General features: G+C 44.6%; 1 protein-coding gene across 1 annotated transcript in view; it reads right to left on the reverse strand.

Moving 5' to 3' along the window:
• Positions 1 to 20,188, reverse strand: part of LOC138645862 (uncharacterized) — a 349,954-nt gene that overhangs the window by 14,247 nt on the left and 315,519 nt on the right. The window contains exon 10 of the mRNA XM_069735368.1: positions 5,240 to 5,304. Within this exon, the coding sequence (XP_069591469.1) occupies positions 5,240 to 5,304 (65 nt within the window). The remainder of the gene's footprint in view (positions 1 to 5,239; positions 5,305 to 20,188) is intronic.

Consider the following 20,188-nt stretch of genomic DNA (forward strand, 5'->3'; position numbering starts at 1 on the left):
TGTTTGTGAAGGGGTCAAAGTGTCTCTTTGGTGTTCAGAAGGTTTCATTTTTGGGGTTCATTTTTTCTCCTTCTACTATCGAGATGGACCCTGTTAAAGCTCAGGCCATTTATGATTGGACTCAGCCAACATCTCTGAAGAGTCTGCAGAAGTTCCTGGGCTTTGCTAATTTTTATTGTCGCTTCATCAATAATTTTTCTAGTATTGCTAAACCGTTGACTGATTTAACCAAGAAGGGTGCTGATGTGGTCAATTGGTCTTCTGCTGCTGTGGAAGCTTTTCAGGAGTTGAAGCGTCGTTTTTCTTCTGCTCCTATGTTGTGCCAACCAGATGTTTCGCTTCCGTTCCAGGTCGAGGTTGATGCTTCTGAAATTGGAGCAGGGGCTGTTTTGTCGCAGAGAAGTTCTGATTGCTCGGTGATGAAACCATGCGCCTTCTTTTCCAGGAAATTTTCGCCTGCTGAGCGAAATTATGATGTTGGCAATCGAGAGTTGTTAGCCATGAAGTGGGCATTCGAGGAGTGGCGTCATTGGCTTGAAGGAGCTAAGCATCGCGTGGTGGTCTTGAATGATCACAAGAACTTGACTTATCTCGAGTCTGCCAAACGGTTGTATCCTAGACAGGCTCGTTGGTCGCTGTTTTTCTCCCGTTTTTACTTTGTGGTTTCGTACCTTCCGGGCTCTAAAAATGTGAAGGCGGATGCCCTGTCTAGGAGTTTTGTGCCCGATTCTCCGGGTTTGCCTGAGCCGGCGGGTGTTCTCAAAGAGGGGGTAATTTTGTCTGCCATCTCCCCTGATTTGCGGCGGGTGCTGCAAAAATTTCAGGCTAATAGACCTGACCGTTGCCCAGCAGAGAAACTGTCTGTCCCTGATAGGTGGACGAATAAAGTTATCTCTGAGGTTCATTGTTCGGTGTTGGCTAGTCATCCTGGAATCTTTGGTACCAGAGATTTGGTGGCTAGATCCTTTTGGTGGCCGTCTTTGTCGCGGGATGTGCGTTCTTTCGTGCAGTCCTGTGGGATTTGTGCTCGGGCTAAGCCCTGCTGTTCTCGTTCCAGTGGGTTGCTTTTGCCCTTGCCGGTCCCGAAGAGGCCTTGGACACATATCTCTATGGATTTTATTTCGGATCTCCCCGTATCTCAAAGAATATCGGTCATTTGGGTGGTTTGTGATCGCTTCTCTAAGATGGTCCATTTGGTGCCCTTGTCTAAATTGCCTTCCTCCTCTGATTTGGTGCCATTGTTTTTCCAGCATGTGGTTCGTTTACATGGCATTCCAGAGAACATCGTTTCTGACAGAGGTTCCCAGTTTGTTTCGAGGTTTTGGCGAGCCTTTTGTGCTAGGATGGGCATTGATTTGTCTTTTTCCTCGGCTTTCCATCCTCAGACAAATGGCCAGACTGAACGAACCAATCAGACCTTGGAAACATATCTGAGATGTTTTGTTTCTGCTGATCAGGATGATTGGGTGTCCTTTTTGCCTTTGGCTGAGTTCGCCCTTAATAATCGGGCCAGCTCGGCTACTTTGGTTTCGCCGTTTTTCTGCAATTCTGGGTTCCACCCTCGTTTCTCTTCAGGGCAGGTTGAGTCTTCGGACTGTCCTGGTGTGGATACTGTGGTGGATAGGTTGCAGCAGATTTGGACTCATGTAGTGGACAATTTGACTTTGTCCCAGGAGAAGGCTCAACGTTTCGCTAACCGCAGGCGCTGTGTGGGTCCCCGACTTCGTGTTAGGGATTTGGTTTGGTTGTCATCTCGTTATATTCCTATGAAGGTTTCCTCTCCTAAGTTTAAGCCTCGTTTCATTGGTCCACATAGGATTTTGGAGGTTCTTAATCCTGTGTCTTTTCATTTGACTCTTCCAGCTTCTTTTTCCATCCATAACGTGTTCCATAGGTCATTGTTGCGGAGATACGTGGCACCTGTGGTTCCATCTATTGATCCTCCTGCTCCGGTTTTGGTTGAAGGGGAGTTGGAGTATATAGTGGAGAAGATTTTGGATTCTCGTGTTTCGAGATGGAAACTCCAGTATCTGGTTAAGTGGAAAGGTTATGGTCAGGAAGATAATTCCTGGGTCTTTGCCTCTGATGTCCATGCTGCCGATCTGGTTCGTGCCTTTCATGTGGCTCATCCTGGTCGGTCTGGGGGCTCTGGTGAGGGTTCAGTGACCCCTCCTCAAGGGGGGGGTACTGTTGTGAATTCTGTGGCCAAGCTCCCTCCTGTGGTCGTGAGTGGTACTTCGGCTGGTTCTGTCTATGAGCTTCCTTTGGTGGATGAGAGTGGTACTGAGGCTTCTGAGTTTCCTTCCTCAGGTGATGAGGTTAAGTCGTTAGGTGCTGCTCTATTTAACTCCACCTAGTGCTTTGATCCTGGCCTCCAGTCAATGTTCTAGTATTGGTCTTGCTTCCTCCTGGATCGTTCCTGTGGCCTGTCTTCCTGCATAAGCTACGTTTTGCTTGTGTTATTTTTGTTTGCAATTTTTTCTGTGCAGCTTGCTATTTTGGTTTTTCTTGCTTGCTGGAAGCTCTGGGACGCAGAGGGAGCACCTCCGTACCGTTAGTCGGTGCGGAGGGTCTTTTTGCCCCCTCTGCGTGGTTGTTTGTAGGGTTTTGTGTTGACCGCAAAGCTATCTTTCCTATCTTCGGTCTGTTCAGTAAGTTGGGCCTCACTTTGCTAAATCTATTTCATCTCTGCGTTCGTATTTTCATCTCAACTCACAGTCATTATATGTGGGGGGCTGCCTTTTCCTTTGGGGTATTTCTCTGAGGCAAGCTAGGCTTATTTTTCTTTCTTAGGGCTAGCTAGTTTCTCAGGCTGTGCTCGAGGCGCATAGGACTGGTCAGGAGCGCTCCACGGCTACCTCTAGTGTGGTTGGATAGGATTAGGGATTGCGGTCAGCAGAGTTCCCACGTCTCAGAGCTCGTCCTTAGTTTTTGGTAATTGTCAGGTCACTTTGTGTGCTCTGAACTTCAAGGTCCATTGTGGTTCTGAATTACCTGTTCATAACAGATGCCATAGTAGGAGACTCTGCATCATCCTTTGGCATAGGAGATCAGTAATTGCATGATATACTCCATTCTATACTGAATCTAAAGTATATACTGTAGGTTAAATATTGTAGGGTTATATATATAAAAGCCAGGAGGGGAACAATAACCATGGTCCCTCTCTAGGCTATTAATATCTGCCCTCAGTCACTGGCTTTACCACTCTGGCGGAGAAAATTGCGCGGGAGCCCACGCCAGTTTTTTCCGCGATTTAACCCTTTATTTTACCAGCTAGATACCCAAAATTGTACACACATACACTTCTAACATTACTAAAGAGGAATATGTAAAAAAAAAAAAGGGATATGAAATGGTTTACTGTATGTAAACCATGTCTCATATCCTGTCGTGTTTGAGAAGGAGATAGCAAAAGCCGGCAATTGAATTACCGGCTTTTAAGCTATCTAGCGCTGTATTAAATATAAATATATATATATGTGTCTCACTGACATATATATATATACCCCTATATTATGTGTAGACATTTATTCTATCTATTCTAATAAAACCTGTCAGTGTGATTTTACTGTACACCGCACTGAATTGCCGGCTTTTCTCTAGAACACCGCTGCGTATTTCTCGCAAGTCACACTGTTGGTCCATGTGTAATCCATATTTTTCTCGCCCCCATTGACTTTCATTGGCGGATTTTTTGTGCAATACGCTGACAAACGCAGCATGCTGCGATTTTCTACGGCTGTACAAGACCGTATAATACGGATGTGTAAAATAAGGCAGATAGGAGCTGGGCCATAGAGAATCATTGGTCCGTGTGCAATGCGTATTTTCTGCGCCTCTCATACGTCCGTAAAATTTGCTAGTGTGACGCCGGCCTTAGTAAAAAGTATAGCCCAAAGGTAAGTAACAATTCAAGATATCTGCAAATGCTGAAACCTAAAATCAATGATACACAAAACAGTGTACTGAATAGAGTACTTAGTTATATTTACTGTTAGGGCTAGCGGAACGCACCAAATTATAAGAGAGATGGTATAAGGTGCGTTCGCAGCCCGGAGTCCACCGTGCAGAGATGGAACCTGCTGCTGAGTAATGACAGACTATATGGCGGTACAATGCGGATACACACTCGGGTTAACTTCACCCTGTGTGAAGGAAGCAAACCCTGTTGCGTCACAGGGCCGCGGTACCACACCAAGAGCGCAAGCAAGGAGTCTCAGGACTCTATCCCAAGACACAGGATTAGAGTATGTTCAGACCACTTGCGCTCGACACCGCAACTGGGGTGTCAGAGTAGCTGAAAATATAATTTAAATCCACAAGAGTGTGTGCAGTGTCGCTTTGGCGGACGCCACTAACCACCCAGACTTGGGATAGGAAAGCGCTCTAATAGCGCATGGTGCCGCACTGGCGGTCACAGCAATTGACGCTGTATCGTGTGTTTAGTACTGATGGCTCTGTCGGCTGCTAGACAGCAAACATCCACCTTACATGAGCAGTCATACGCAAGGGAGGGGATGATTAATGAGCGACTTTCACACATCAACACACACACACGATTTCAAGTATACACTAGCACATGACAGTGCGGTCATGCAAACCTTTTATAGCTGCAGCAAGTACAAGACCTTCCCAGAAAGACCAATGGGAGGCTGCCACAGAAGTTAAGCACCTTCAGGACCTTCCTAGAGGACCAATGGGGTTTGCTGCAGTATCTAAGCATGTGACTCTTGATCTCCAACGAGAGATCTTACCCTGGGCATGCTCAGTATGTGAAAAGCAGGACTTAGTCCCAGAAAGACCTGCTCGCTGCTGAACATTGTTGGCTACAAGGACAGAGCCTGGAAGGGCAGTAATAACCAGTTGTCCAGTATTATTATTATTATTATTATTTATTGTTATAGCGCCATTTATTCCATGGCCCTTTACATGTGAGGAGGGGTATACTTAAAAACAAGTACAATAATCTTAAACAATACAAGTCACAACTGGTACAGGAGGAGAGAGGACCCTGCCCAGTATCAGCCTTAGCTAGAGGCTGGGACCGACGACTCTGCTGAGCAGACTCCACTGTCGCTAGAGAAGAATGGGAGACCACAGCGGAGATGGTTCGAGATTCCCCCTGTGCAGAGGCGGGAACTTGACACCTAATATTTACTTTATTGAATCTTATGAAAGGTTTTCAATTTGATTTGAATTAATTTTCCATCTGAAACATCCCCATCATACTTCTAACCTGAGGGACAGGAGTTACGAGTGTCCAGGCTTCATCTGTTACTCCTTCATCAGAGGATTTCATTCCTGGTATTAAATAAATCAAATGAACAATTAACACCAAAAATGATGGAAAAAGTAAAAATCTAGAGCTAAAACGAAATACTCAAATAACCATACAGATAGTTTAAAGCCTAACTTATCAGAATAAGCTTCCATGTGTGTACATGAGACAATAAACATGGAAAAGCGCAGCATGAGAAGCACCAGGTGGTTTTATTGTGATTTTGCAATGGAAGGTGGGGGGATTAGCCTCTTACCTGGAGGGGTTGTGCACCCCTGCACTACTCCAGTAGCGGACCTCTCCGTGCAACCCTGCTCTGTTGCTCTGAGACTGCTCCTATGCTGTGCTTCCTGGTCTGCTCACTTGGACCCAAGATCCAGTCACATGATGCAACTTCACAGGATGTGACTTCACTTTAGGTCCTGTTGCCTGGAGATGAGCTCTATGGCCCCAAGCTGCTCCAGCCACAATCCCTCAAGGGAAATGTAAACTTTTTTTTGGAAAAAATGTCAATTTAAGGAGCGCTATGGCTATAGAGCACACTGCACCACCTGAGGAAGATAGCAGTCCGCTGCCGAAACGCGTAGTGGTTCAATAAAAGGTTTATTTACCACTAATCTATTGCAGTGTGCTCTATAGCCATAGCGCTCCTTAACCCCTTAGTGACAGAGCCAATTTGGTACTTAATGACCAGGCCAATTTTTGCAATTCTGACCACTGTCACTTTATGAGGTTATAACTCTGGAACGCTTCAACGGATCCCGCTGATTCTGAGACTGTTTTTTCGTGATATATTGTACTTCATGTTAGTGGTAACATTTTTTCGATATTACTTGCGATTGTTTATGAAAAAAATGGAAATATGGCGAAAAGTTTAAAAATTTTGCAATTTTCAAACTTTGTATTTTTATGCCCTTAAATCAGAGAGATATGTCACGAAAAATAGTTAATAAATAACATTTACCACATGTCTACTTTACATCAGCACAATTTTGGAAACAAAATTTTTTTTTGTTAGGGAGTTATAAGGGTTAAATTTGACCAGCAATTTCTCATTTTTACAACACCATTTTTTTTTTAGGGACCACATCACATTTGAAGTCATTTTGAGGGGTCTATATGATAGAAAATAATGAAGTGTCCCACCATACTAAAAACTACACCCCTCAAGGTTCTCAAAACCACATTCAAGAAGTTTATTAACCCTTTACGTGCTTCACAGGAACTGAAACAATGTGGAAGGAAAAAATGAACATTTAACTTTTTTTTGCAAACATCTTAATTCAGAACCATTTTTTTTATTTTCACAAGTATAAAAACAGAAATTTAACTATAAATTTTGTTATGCAATTTCTTCTGAATACGACAATACCCCATATGTGGGGGTAAACCACTTTTTGGGCGCACCGCAGAACTTAGAAACTTTTTCAATGCAGAATTGACTGGAATTGAGATTGGACGCCATGTCACGTTTAGAGAGCCCCTGATGTGCCTAAACAGTGGAAACTCCCCACTAGTGACACCATTTTGGAAACTAGACCCCTTAAGGAACTTATCTAGATGTGTGGTGAGCACTTTGAACCCCCAAGTGCTTCACACAAGTTTATAACGTAGAGCCGTGAAAATAAAAAATCGCTTTTGTTTACACAAAAATGATCTTTTCGCCCACAAATTCTTATTTTTACAAGGGTAACAGGAGAAATTAGACCACAAAAGTTATTGTGCGATTTCTCCTGAATACGACAATACCCCATATGTGGGGGTAAACCACTTTTTGGGCGCACCGCAGAGCTTGGAAGTGAAGGAGCGCCGTTTTACTTTTTCAATGTAGAATTGGCTGGAATTGAGATTGGACGCCATGTCGCGTTTGGAGAGCCTCTGATGTGCCTAAACAGTGGAAACCCCCCACAAGTGACCCCATTTTGGAAACTAGACCCCTTAAGGAACATATCTAGATGTGTGGTGAGCACTTTGAACCCCCATGTGCTTCACAGAAGTTTGTAATGTAGAGCCGTGAAAAAAAAATCGAATTTTTTCTACAAAAATGATTTTTTGCCCACAAATTTTTATTTTCACAAGGGTAACAGGAGAAATTAGACCACAAAAGTTGTTGTGCAATTTCTCCTGAGTACGCTGATACCCAATATGTGGGGGTAAACCACTGTTAGGGCGCACCCCAGAGCTTGGAAGAGAAGGAGTGCCGTTTTACTTTTTCAATGTAGAATTGGCTGGAATTGAGATTGGACGCCATGTCGCGTTTGGAGAGCCCCTGATGTACCTAAACAGTGGAAACCCCCCACAAGTGACACCATTTTGGAAACTAGACCCCTTAAGGAACTTATCTAGATGTGTGGCGAGCACTTTGAACCCCCATGTGCTTCACAGAAGTTTATAACGTAGAGCCGTGAAAAAAAAAATTGCATTTTTTCTACAAAAATGATATTTTTGCCCACAAATTTTTATTTTCGCAAGGGTAACAGGAGAAATTAGACCACAAAAGCTGTTGTGCAATTTCTCCTGAGTATGTCAATACCCAATATGTGGGGGTAAACCACTGTTTGGGCGCACCGCAGAGCTTGGAAGAGAAAGAGTGCCGTTTTACTTTTTCAATGTAGAATTGGCTGGAATTGAGATCGGACGCCATGTCGCGTTTGGAGAGCCCCTGATGTGCCTAAACAGTAGAAATCCCCCACAAGTGACCCCATTTTGGAAACTAGACCCCCCATGGAACTTATCTAGATGTGTGGTGAGAACCTTGAATGCCCAAGTGCTTCACAGAAGTTTATAATGCAGAGCCGTGAAAACAAAAAATATTTTTTTTCCACAAAAAAGATTTTTTAGCCCCCAAGTTTTTATTTTCACAAGGGTAACAAGAGAAATTGGACCCCAAAAGTTGTTGTCCAATTTGTCCTGAGTATGCTGGTACCCCATATGTGGGGGTAAACCACTGTTTGGGCGCACGGCAGAGCTCGGAAGGAAGGAGCGCCGTTTTGGAATGCAGACTTTGATAGAATGGTCTGCGGGTATTATGTTGCGTTTGCAGAGCCCCTGATGTACCTAACCAGTAGAAACCCTCCACAAGTGACCCCATTTTGGAAACTAGACCCCCCAAGGAACCTATCTAGATGTGTGTTGAGAACTTTGAATGCCCAAGTGCTTCACAGAAGTTTATAATGCAGAGCCGTGAAAATAAAAAATATTTTTTTTTCCACAAAAAAGATATTGTAGCCCCCAAGTTTTTATTTTCACAAGGGTAACAGGAGAAATTGGACTGCAATAGTTGTTGTCCAATTTATCCCGAGTACGCTGATGCGCCATATGTGGGGGTAAACCACTGTTTGGGCGCACGGCAGAGCTCGGAAGGGAAGGAGCGCCTTTTTGGAATGCAGACTTTGATAGAATGGTCTGTGGGCATTATGTTGCGATTGCAGAGCCCCTGATGTACCTAAACTGTAGTAACCCCCCACAAGTGACCCCATTTTGGAAACTAGACCCCCCAAGGAACTTATCTAGATGTGCGGTGAGAACTTTGAATGCCCAAGTGCTTCACAGAAGTTTAGAATGCAGAGTCGTGAAAATAAAAAATATTTTTTTTTCACAAAAAAGATATTGTAGCCCCCAAGTTTTTATTTTCACAAGGGTAACAATTGAAATTGGACCCCAGAAGTTGTTGTCCTAATTTATCCCGAGTATGCTGATGCCCCATGTGTGGGGGTAACCCACTGGGTGCACGGCAGAGCTCAGAAGGGAGGGAGCACCATTTGACTTTTTGAGCGCAAAATTGGCTGTCGTGTTTGGAGACCCCCTGATGTACCTAAACAGTGGAAACCCCCCAATTCTAGCTCCAACCCTAACCCCAACACACCCCTAACCCTAATCCCAACCTGATCCATAATCCTAATCACTAACCCTAACCATAATCACAACCCTTACCCCAAAACAACCCTAATGTCAACCGTAACCATAACCCTAATCAAAACCCTAAATCCAACACACCCCTAATCCTAATCTCAACCCTAACCTCAAACCTAACCCTAATCCCAATACACCCCTAATCACAACCCTAACCTTAACCCTAATCCCAAACCTAACCCTAATCCCAAACGTCACCCTAATGTCAACCCTAACCCTAATACCAACCCTAATCCAAACCCTAACCCCTTTCACACTTGCGTCGTTTGGCATTCCGTCGCAATCCGTCGTTTTGGACAAGAAACGGATCCTGCAAATGTGCCCGCAGGATGCGTTTTTTGCACATAGACTTGTATTGCCGACGGATCGTGACGGATGGCCACACGTCGCGTCCGTCGTGCACTGGATCAGTTGTGTTTTGGCGGACCGTTGGCACAAAAAAACGTTCAATGAAATGTTTTTTTGTACGTCGCATCCACCATTTCTGACCGCGCATGCGTGGCCGTAACTCCGCCCCCTCCTCCCCAGGACATAGATTGGGCAGCGGATGCGTTGAAAAACTACAGCTGCTGCCCACGTTGTGCACAATTTTCACAACGTGCGTCGGTATGTCGGGCCGACACATTGCTACGGCCCCGTACCGACGTAAGTGTGAAAGAAGCCTAACCCTAAATTTAGCCCCAACCCTAACCCTAAATTTAGCCCCAACCCTAGCCCTAAATTTAGCCCCAACCCTAGCCCTAACCCTAGCCCTAACCCTAGCCCTAGCCCTAACCCTAACCCTACCCCTAACCATAACCCTACCCCTAACCCTAATTTTAGCCCCAACTGCTGTTCTCCTGCCGGCCGGCAGATGGAGACAGATGGCGGTCGCACTGCACATGCGCCCGCCATTTTCTTCTGCCGGTGGCCAGGAGGAGCAGCAAGAGGATCCAGGGACACAGGTGAGTATTGTAGGGTCCCCGAATCCCCCTATTTCTCTGTCCTCTGATGTGCGATCACATCAGAGGACAGAGAATTACACTTTACTTTTTTTTTTTTGCGGTCGCCGGTAAACAGTTAATTACCGGCGATCGCAAAACAGGGGTCGGTAAAACCGACCCCGATCATGCTCTTTGGGGTCTCGGCTACCCCCGGCAGCCGAGACCCCAAAGATTCTCGCGGGGCCGGCCGGCGGGCGCACTGCGCATGCGCCCGCCATTTTGAAGATGGCGACGCCCACCGGGAGACACGAGGAGCATCGGGGGAGATAGGTGAGTATTGGGGGGCTACCTGGGACCCCTTTTCTCTGTCCTCCGATGTGCGATCACATCGGAGGACAGAGAAATTAAAAAGAGATCGCTTTTTTTTTTTTTTGCGATCGCCGGTAAACGGTTAATTACTGGCGATCGCAAATGCGGGGTGGGTTAAAAACCCCCCGAATCATGTTCTCTGGGGTCTCGGCTACCCCCAGCAGCCGAGACCCTGGAGAAAATCCGACTCTGGGGGGCGCTATTCACTTTTTCCACAGCGCCGTTAATTAACGGCGCTGTGGTTTAAGTACCCTTAGCGGCCGCCGTTAAAAGGCGTATCGGCGGTCGCTAAGGGGTTAAATTGACCACATTTTTTACAAACAAATGTGTGTACATGAGGAACAACACTATTTTTGTTTCTTTCAGCCACTATATGACCGGCTGGCATTTTTCCCCAGGTTTCCTTTTGCAGTCTCACTCTCTCTAAGGCCACATTCACACGTTCAATATTTGGTCCATATTTTTCATCAGTATTTGTAAACCCAAACCAAGAGTGGGTGAAAAATGGAGAAGTGGTGACGTGTTTCTATTATACTTTTCCTCTGGTTGTTCAACTCCTTATTTTGGCTTACAAATACTGATGAAAAATACAGACCAAATACTGAACATGTGAATATAGCCTAAACTTCAGTTTCCTCTGACCTAGAAAGTGGTGACTAGCTGCTATGATGTTTTCCATACACAGTACACACAGGCATCAGGGACTCCAGCTCTTCTATCATTGTATCGGACAGGCAGAAGTGTCAGAAGCATTGAGTACATTGCACAGCAGTATTGAGCAGTGTGGCTGTGAATCCTGCACTGGAGTGAGATAAAACAGTTGTTTTAAGCTGCAGCTCAATTTAGATATCTATTTGTATGTCACTGTACTGGAGGTTCCTTATTCTTCCTTCCCCTATTAACCCCTTTCTGACATCTGACATACTATTCCATCGAGGTGGTATGGGCCCGTATGACCACCGACGGAATAGTGCGTCAATACCGATCAGCCGCGCTCATGGGGGAGCACGGCCGATCAAGGCGAAGTGTCAGCTGACTATCACAGCTGACATCTGGCACTGTGTGCCAGGAGCGGTCACGGACCGCTTCTGGAACATTAACACCCGGCACACTGCGATCAAAGATGATTGCAGCATTCTGGTGGCACAGGGAAGCATCGCGCAGAGAGGGGGCTCCCTGCGTGCTTCCCTGAGACCCTCAGAGCAACGCGATGTGAGCGTGTTGCTCTGAGGGTCTCCTACCTCCTCTTCCCTGCAGGCCCGGATCCAAAATGGCCACAGGGGGCCTTCCGGGTCCTGCAGGGAGGTGGCTGTCAACCGGCAAGCCTCCTGCAGTGTCTGTGTGATCGCTGCTCTGACACAATGCACTGCAAAGTGCCAGATCAGCGATCTGACACTATAGCATAATGTCCCCCCCTGTGGAAATGTAAAAAAGTTAAAAAAAAAAATACATTCCTAAATAAAGAAAAAAAAATATTGTTCCAATAAATACATTTCTTTATCTAAATAAAAACAAAAGCAATAAAAGTACACATATTTAGAATCGCCATGTCCATAACGACCCGACCTATAAAACTGTCTCACTAGTTAACCCCTTCAGTGAACACCATAAAAAAAAGAGGCAAGAAACGACGCTTTATTATCATTCCGCCAAACAAAAAGTGGAATAGCATGCGATCAAGACGGATATAAATAACCATGGCACCGCTGAAAACGTCATCTTGGCCTGCAAAAAACGAGCCACCATGCAGCGTCATCAGCGAAAAAATAAAAAAGTTATAGTCCTCAGAATAAAGCAATGCAAAAATAATTATTTTTTATATAAAATAGTTTTTATCGTATAAAAGCGTCAAAACATAAAAAATGATATAAATGAGGTATCGTTGCAATCGTTCTGACCCAAAGAATAAAACTGCTTTATCAATTTTACCAACCGTGAAACGATATACGCGCCCCCCCCCCCAAAAAAAAAAAGAAATTCATGAATAGCTGGTTTTTGTTCATTCTACCTCACAAAAATCAGAATAAAAAGCGATCAAAAAATGTCACGTCCCCAAAAATGTCACCAATAAAAACGTCAACTCGTCTCGCAAAAAAACAAAACCTCACATGACTCTGTGGACCAAAATACGTAAATTTTATAGCTCTTAACCCTGCTGTTTTGTTCGCATTTACTATACACTTGTAGTGTTCCGGGTCACTATGACCCGGCTTATTAAACCTTGATTTTAGACACTCTAACTCCATTTTTTTTATACTTTTTGCTTACTAGACTGTTTGTGAACATGTTTGGTAGTAAAAAAAAAAAAGAAAAATGAACTAGAAATCTTTTTTTTTTGTTTTTATTCTGAAAAAACAGATCCACCCAATGAGCAAAACGAAAATAGAAAACTACACATATTTTGTAAAAAATAAAAAGACAAAACAATCAAATCAAACATTTTGTGATTAAAAAATTAAAGATAATAAACATTACAATGTGAATATATTTACATGATCATATAAATTTACGGATTCTTGCATGAAAAACAATACACATGATTTTTGCATAGAAATGTTTTACAGCCAGAACATGTTATATTCGTCTTGTTGTCACAAGTAGAAGGGCAATAGCTGCATCTTTTTCTTTTGATGCCGGAAGAGGCCATGGGGGTAGAAGCACACAGCTGCTCTCCAAAGAAACTGAAAGGTAACATGTCTGGGCTAGCATATGTGTACTGATAAGAGCAGAGAAGATAAGAACCCTTCTGAAAACAAGCAGATAAGACCAGGAAGACAGACTTACTTAGCAAAAAAAAATTATTTGCAAGACTTTACAGCTCAGCTTTACAAAAAAAAACGTCTTAGACAGCGCGTTCTGAGCAGTCCGTTCTGCGCATAATATACACGTGTAGTGCACACCTAGTGATCTCTCCAGATGCACTCTACATTTTAGAATAGACTGCGCACCAAAAATAATCAATATAAAGCCATTTTTATGGTGCGCAGATCTCAATGCATACCCCCGGTAGAGCGCGTGTACGACCCCATTGAAATAATTTAGGAAATAAATCAATTGATATACAATAGTAGATGCAATAAATAGACCCAACTGAGGTTATAACTCCTTTATTTCACTGAAAATATGGCCTCACAGCTGTAAAAAACGATGTGGGGTCACTATGACCCGAACACAACAAGTGTAACTTTTTGCGTGTAGCAAAAAGTAAACGGAAAAAAAAATAAATAAATACTCATAGGTAGGTCCCCCCAAATGAGGAAAAGTCAAGGAGTCTCAAGTTTTAGAGACTTACAGAAAAAAATCTACAGGGCCGCAAAAAGTCTGTTCGGGTCACTATGACCCGAACAGAACAGCAGGGTTAAAATGTGGAGACGCAAAAACTATTTTTTACAATAAAAAGCTTCTTTTAGTGTGTGATGGCTGCCAATCATAAAAATCCACTAAAAAAACGGCTATAAAAGAAAATCAAACCCCCTACATCACTGCATTAATTAGGGAAAAATAATAAAATTAAAAAAAATGTGTTTATTTCCATTTTCCCATTAGGGCTAGGGTTAGGGTTGGGGCTAAAGTTAGGGTTAGGGTTCGGGTTGGGGATAGGGTTGGTGCTAAAATTAGGATTATGGTTGGGGCTAAAGTTAGGGTTAGGGTTGGGGCTAAAGGTAGGGTTAGGGTTGGGGCAAAAGTTAGGGTTAGGGTTGGGGCTAAATTTAGGGTTAGGGTTGGGGCTAAAGTTAGGGTTGGAGTTAGGGTTAGGGTTTGGGCTAAAGTTAGGGTTGGGTTTGGCTAAAATTAGGCTTGGGCATAAAGTTAGGGTTAGGGTTGGGGCTAAAGTTAGGGTTGGGGTTAGGGTTGGAGTTAGGGTTAGGGTTGAGGCTAAAGTTAGGGTTGGGTTGGGCTAAAGTTAGGGTTGGGGCTAAAGTTAGGGTTAGGGTTGGGGCTAAAGTTAGGGTTTGGTTTGGGGTTAGGGTTGGGGCTAAAGTTAGGGTTGGGGCTAAAGTTAGGCTTGGGGCTAAAGTTAGGGTTAGGGTTGGGGTAACAGTTAGGGTTGGGGTTGGGGGTAGGGTTAGTGTTGGAGCTAAAGTTAGGGTTAGTAATGGGGCTAAAGTAAAGCGTTAGGGTTGGGGCTAAAGTTAGGGTTAGGGTTAGGGTTGGGGCTAAAGTTAGGGTTTGGATTACATTTATGGTTGGGATTAGGGTTGGGATTAGGGTTAGGGGTGTGGTTAGGGTTATGGTTAGTATTAGGTTTAGGTGTTTCCCCCAACATATGGGGTATCAGGGTCCTCAAGACAAATTGGACAACAACTTTTTGAGTCTAATTTCTCCTATTACCCTTGGGAAAATACAAAACCAGTGGCGAAAAAATAATTTTTGTGGAAAAAAAAAGATTTTTTATTTTCACAGCTCTGTGTTGTAAACTGTAGTTAAACAATTGGGGGTTCAAAGTTCTCACAACACATCTAGATAAGTCTCTTGTGGGGTCTAGTTTCCAATATGGGGCTCTGCAAATGCAACATGACACCTGCAGACCAATCCATCTAAGGGTACCGTCACACTATACGATTTACCTACGATCACGACCAGCGATATGACCTGGCCGTGATCGTAGGTAAATCGTAGTGTGGTCTGTTGTGAATTCTGTGGCTGAGTTCACTTCTGTGGTCACAAGTGGTATTGCAGTCTCTGGGCTTCCTCCCTCAGGTGTTTTGGTGAGCTCGTTGGCTGCCTTGCTATTTAGCTCCACCTGAGTCTGTCTTCCTTGCTCCTTGTCAATGTTCCAGTGTTGGATCTGAGCTACTGCATCTTTCCTTGGGCCTGCTGCTCTGCTAGATAAGTGCTTCTAGTTTGTTTTCTGTTTTTTCTGTCCAGCTTGTTATTATCTTTTGCTGGAAGCTCTGAGAAGCAAAGGGGTGCACCGCCGTGCTGTTAGTTCGGCACGGTGGGTCTTTTTGCCCCTTTGCGTGGTTTTCGTTTTAGGGTTTTTTGTAGACTGCATAGTTCTCTTTGCTATCCTCGCTCTGTCTAGAATATCGGGCCTCACTTTGCTGAATCTATTTCATTCCTACGTTTGTCTTTTCATCTTGCTAACAGTCATTATATGTGGGGGCTGCCTATTCCTTTGGGGTATTTCTCTGAGGTAAGTCAGGCTTGTATTTCTATCTTCAGGCTAGTCAGCTCCTCAGGCAGTGCCGAGTTGCATAGGTAGTTGATAGGCGCAATCCACTGCTGCCTCCAGTTGTGTGAGGATAGATCAGGTACTGCAGTCTACAGAGATTCCACGTCTCAGAGCTCGTCCTATTGTTTTGGGTTATTGCCAGATCTCTGTATGTGCGCTGATTACTGCACGCTGTGTTGCCTGATTGCCAGCCATAACAGTACAAGGAGCCATTCAATGATTTCCAATAGAGGGAAAAAAGAAATCCTGACATCATTTTTTTTTCTTAGCTCTGTCTTCAGTCTTTTTTTTCCCCTAGACATTAGAGTGCTTCAGGACACAGCTGTGGACATGGATATTCAGGCTCTGTGCTCCTCAATGGATAATCTCGTTGTAAATGTACAAAAGATTCAAGATACTATTGATCAGAAATCGATGCTAGAACCAAGAATTCCGATTCCTGATTTGTTTTTTGGTGACAGAACTAAGTTCCTGAGCTTCAGAAATAATTGTAAGCTATTTTTGGCCTTGAAACCTCATTCTTCTGGTAATCCTATTCAACAGGTTTTGATTATTATTTCTTTTTTGCGCGGCGACCCACAGGACTGGGCGTTTTCTCTTGCACCAGGAGATTCTGCATTGAGTAATGTTGATGCATTTTTCCAGGCGCTGGGATTGCTTTACGATGAGCCTAATTCAGTGGATCAAGCTGAGAAAAATCTGCTGGCTTTATGCCAGGGTCAGGATGATGTAGAAGTATATTGTCAGAAATTTAGAAAATGGTCAGTACTCACTCTGTGGAATGAATCTGCACTAGCGGCTTTGTTCAGAAAGGGTCTCTCTGAAGCTCTTAAGGATGTAATGGTGGGATTTCCTATGCCTGCTGGTTTGAATGAGTCTATGTCCTTGGCCATTCAGATCGGTCGTCGCTTGCGCGAGCGTAAATCTGTGCACCATCTGGCGGTATTGTCTGAGAGTAAGCCTGAGCCTATGCAGTGCGACAGGACTATGACTAAAGTAGAACGGCACGAACACAGACGTCTGAACAGACTGTGTTTCTATTGTGGTGATTCTACTCATGCTATTTCTAATTGTCCTAAACGCACTAGGCGGTTCGATAGCTCTGCCGTTATTGGTACTGTACAGTCCAAATTCCTTTTGTCCATTACCTTAATGTGCTCTTTGTCATCATATTCTGTCATGGCGTTTGTGGATTCAGGCGCTGCCCTGAATCTGATGGATTTGGATTATGCTAAACGTTGTGGATTTTTCTTGGAGCCTTTGCGGTGTCCTATTCCGTTGAGAGGAATTGATGCTACACCTCTGGCCAAGAATAAGCCTCAGTACTGGGCCCAGCTGACCATGTGCATGGCTCCTGCACATCAGGAAGTTATTCGCTTTTTGGTACTGCATAATTTGCATGATGTGGTCGTGTTGGGGTTGCCATGGCTACAAACCCATAATCCAGTATTGGATTGGAACTCTATGTCGGTAACCAGCTGGGGTTGTCAGGGAGTACATGGTGATGTTCCATTTTTGTCTATTTCGTCATCCATTCCTTCTGACATCCCAGAGTTCTTGTCGGACTTTCAGGATGTATTTGAAGAGTCCAAGTCTGATGCCCTTCCTCCGCATAGGAATTGTGATTGTGCTATCGATTTGATTCCTGGTAGTAAATTCCCTAAGGGTCGTTTATTTAATTTGTCCGTACCTGAACACACCGCTATGCGCAGTTATGTGAAGGAGTCCCTGGAGAAGGGACATATTCGCCCATCGTCGTCACCATTGGGAGCAGGGTTCTTTTTTGTAGCCAAGAAGGATGGTTCGCTAAGACCGTGTATTGATTACCGCCTTCTTAATAAGATCACTGTTAAGTTTCAGTATCCCTTGCCATTGATTTCTGACTTGTTTGCTCGGATTAAGGGGGCTAGTTGGTTTACTAAGATTGATCTTCGTGGTGCGTATAATCTGGTGAGAATCAGGCAGGGAGATGAATGGAAAACGGCATTTAATACGCCCGAGGGTCATTTTGAGTATCTGGTGATGCCGTTCGGACTTGCCAATGCTCCATCTGTTTTTCAGTCTTTTATGCATGACATTTTCCGTGAGTATCTGGATAAATTCTTGATTGTTTACTTGGATGACATTTTGATCTTCTCAGATGATTGGGAGTCTCATGTGAAGCAAGTCAGAATGGTTTTCCAGGTACTGCGTGCTAATTCCTTGTTCGTGAAGGGATCAAAGTGTCTCTTCGGTGTGCAGAAAGTTTCATTTTTGGGGTTCATCTTTTCCCCTTCTACTATCGAGATGGATCCGGTTAAGGTTCAGGCCATCCAGGATTGGACTCAGCCGACATCTCTAAAAAGTTTGCAGAAATTCCTGGGCTTTGCTAATTTTTATCGTCGCTTCATCTGTAATTTTTCTAGCATTGCCAGACCATTGACCGATTTGACCAAGAAGGGTGCTGATTTGGTTAATTGGTCTTCTGCTGCCGTGGAAGCTTTTCAGGAGTTGAAGCGTCGTTTTTGCTGTGCCCCTGTGTTGTGTCAACCTGATGTTTCTCTTCCGTTCCAGGTCGAGGTTGATGCTTCTGAGATTGGTGCAGGGGCGGTTTTGTCACAGAGAGGTTCTGGTTGCTCAGTGTTCAAACCATGTGCTTTCTTTTCCAGGAAATTTTCTGCTGCTGAGCGTAATTATGATGTGGGCAACCGAGAGTTGCTGGCCATGAAGTGGGCATTTGAGGAGTGGCGTCATTGGCTTGAGGGTGCTAAGCATCGCGTGGTGGTTTTGACTGATCATAAGAACCTTACTTATCTTGAGTCTGCCAAGCGCTTGAATCCTAGACAGGCCCGTTGGTCGTTATTTTTTGCTCGTTTTGATTTTGTGATTTCATACCTTCCGGGCTCTAAAAATGTGAAGGCGGATGCTCTGTCTAGGAGTTTTGTGCCCGACTCTCCGGGGTTATCTGAGCCGGCGAGTATCCTCAAGGAAGGAGTCATTGTGTCTGCCATCTCCCCTGATTTGCGGAGAGTGTTGCAGAAATTTCAGGCTAATAAACCTGATCGTTGTCCGGCCGAGAAACTGTTCGTCCCTGATAGGTGGACTAGTAAAGTTATCTCTGAACTTCATTGTTCGGTACTGGCCGGTCATCCAGGAATCTTTGGTACCAGGGAGTTGGTTGCTAGATCCTTCTGGTGGCCATCTCTGTCACGGGATGTGCGTGCTTTTGTGCAGTCCTGTGGAATTTGTGCTAGGGCTAAGCCCTGCTGTTCACGTGCCAGTGGGTTGCTTTTGCCCTTGCCGGTCCCGAAGAGGCCTTGGACACATATTTCGATGGATTTCATTTCTGACCTTCCCCTTTCTCAAAAGATGTCTGTCATTTGGGTGGTCTGTGATCGCTTTTCTAAAATGGTCCATCTGGTGCCCTTGGTTAAATTGCCTTCCTCCTCTGATTTGGTGCCTTTGTTCTTCCAGCATGTGGTTCGTTTACATGGCATTCCTGAGAATATTGTTTCTGACAGAGGTTCCCAGTTTGTCTCGAGGTTCTGGCGAGCCTTTTGTGGTAGGATGGGCATTGACCTATCTTTTTCCTCGGCCTTCCATCCTCAGACTAATGGCCAGACCGAACGAACCAATCAGACCTTGGAAACATATCTGAGATGTTTTGTTTCCGCTGACCAGGATGATTGGGTGTCATTTTTGCCGTTGGCTGAGTTCGCCCTTAATAATCGGGCCAGCTCGGCTACCTTGGTCTCTCCATTTTTCTGCAATTCTGGGTTCCATCCTCGTTTCTCTTCAGGACAGGTTGAGTCTTCGGACTGTCCTGGTGTGGATTATGTGGTGGACAGGTTGCAGCAGATCTGGACTCAGGTAGTGGACAATTTGACCTTGTCCCAGGAGAAGGCTCAGCTTTTCGCTAATCGCAGACGCCGTGTGGGACCCCGACTTCGTGTTGGGGATCTGGTTTGGTTATCTTCTCGTCATATACCTATGAAGGTTTCCTCTCCTAAATTTAAACCTCGTTTTATTGGTCCGTATAGGATTTCTGAGATTCTCAATCCGGTGTCTTTTCGTCTGACCCTCCCAGACTCCTTTTCCATACATAATGTATTCCATAGGTCGTTGTTGAGGAGATACGTGGCACCTATGGTTCCATCTGTGGAGCCTCCTGCCCCTGTTTTGGTGGAGGGGGAATTGGAGTATATTGTGGAGAAGATTTTGGATTCTCGTGTCTCTAGACGGAAACTCCAGTATCTGGTCAAATGGAAGGGTTATGCTCAGGAAGATAATTCCTGGGTTTTTGCCTCTGATGTCCATGCCCCAGATCTTGTTCGTGCCTTTCATGTGGCTCATCCTGGTCGGCCTGGGGGTTCTGGTGAGGGTTCGGTGACCCCTCCTCAAGGGGGGGGTACTGTTGTGAATTCTGTGGCTGAGTTCACTTCTGTGGTCACAAGTGGTATTGCAGTCTCTGGGCTTCCTCCCTCAGGTGTTTTGGTGAGCTCGTTGGCTGCCTTGCTATTTAGCTCCACCTGAGTCTGTCTTCCTTGC

This window comes from Ranitomeya imitator, chromosome 7 (assembly GCF_032444005.1).
Source record: "Ranitomeya imitator isolate aRanImi1 chromosome 7, aRanImi1.pri, whole genome shotgun sequence".
Lineage (NCBI taxonomy): Eukaryota > Metazoa > Chordata > Amphibia > Anura > Dendrobatidae > Ranitomeya > Ranitomeya imitator.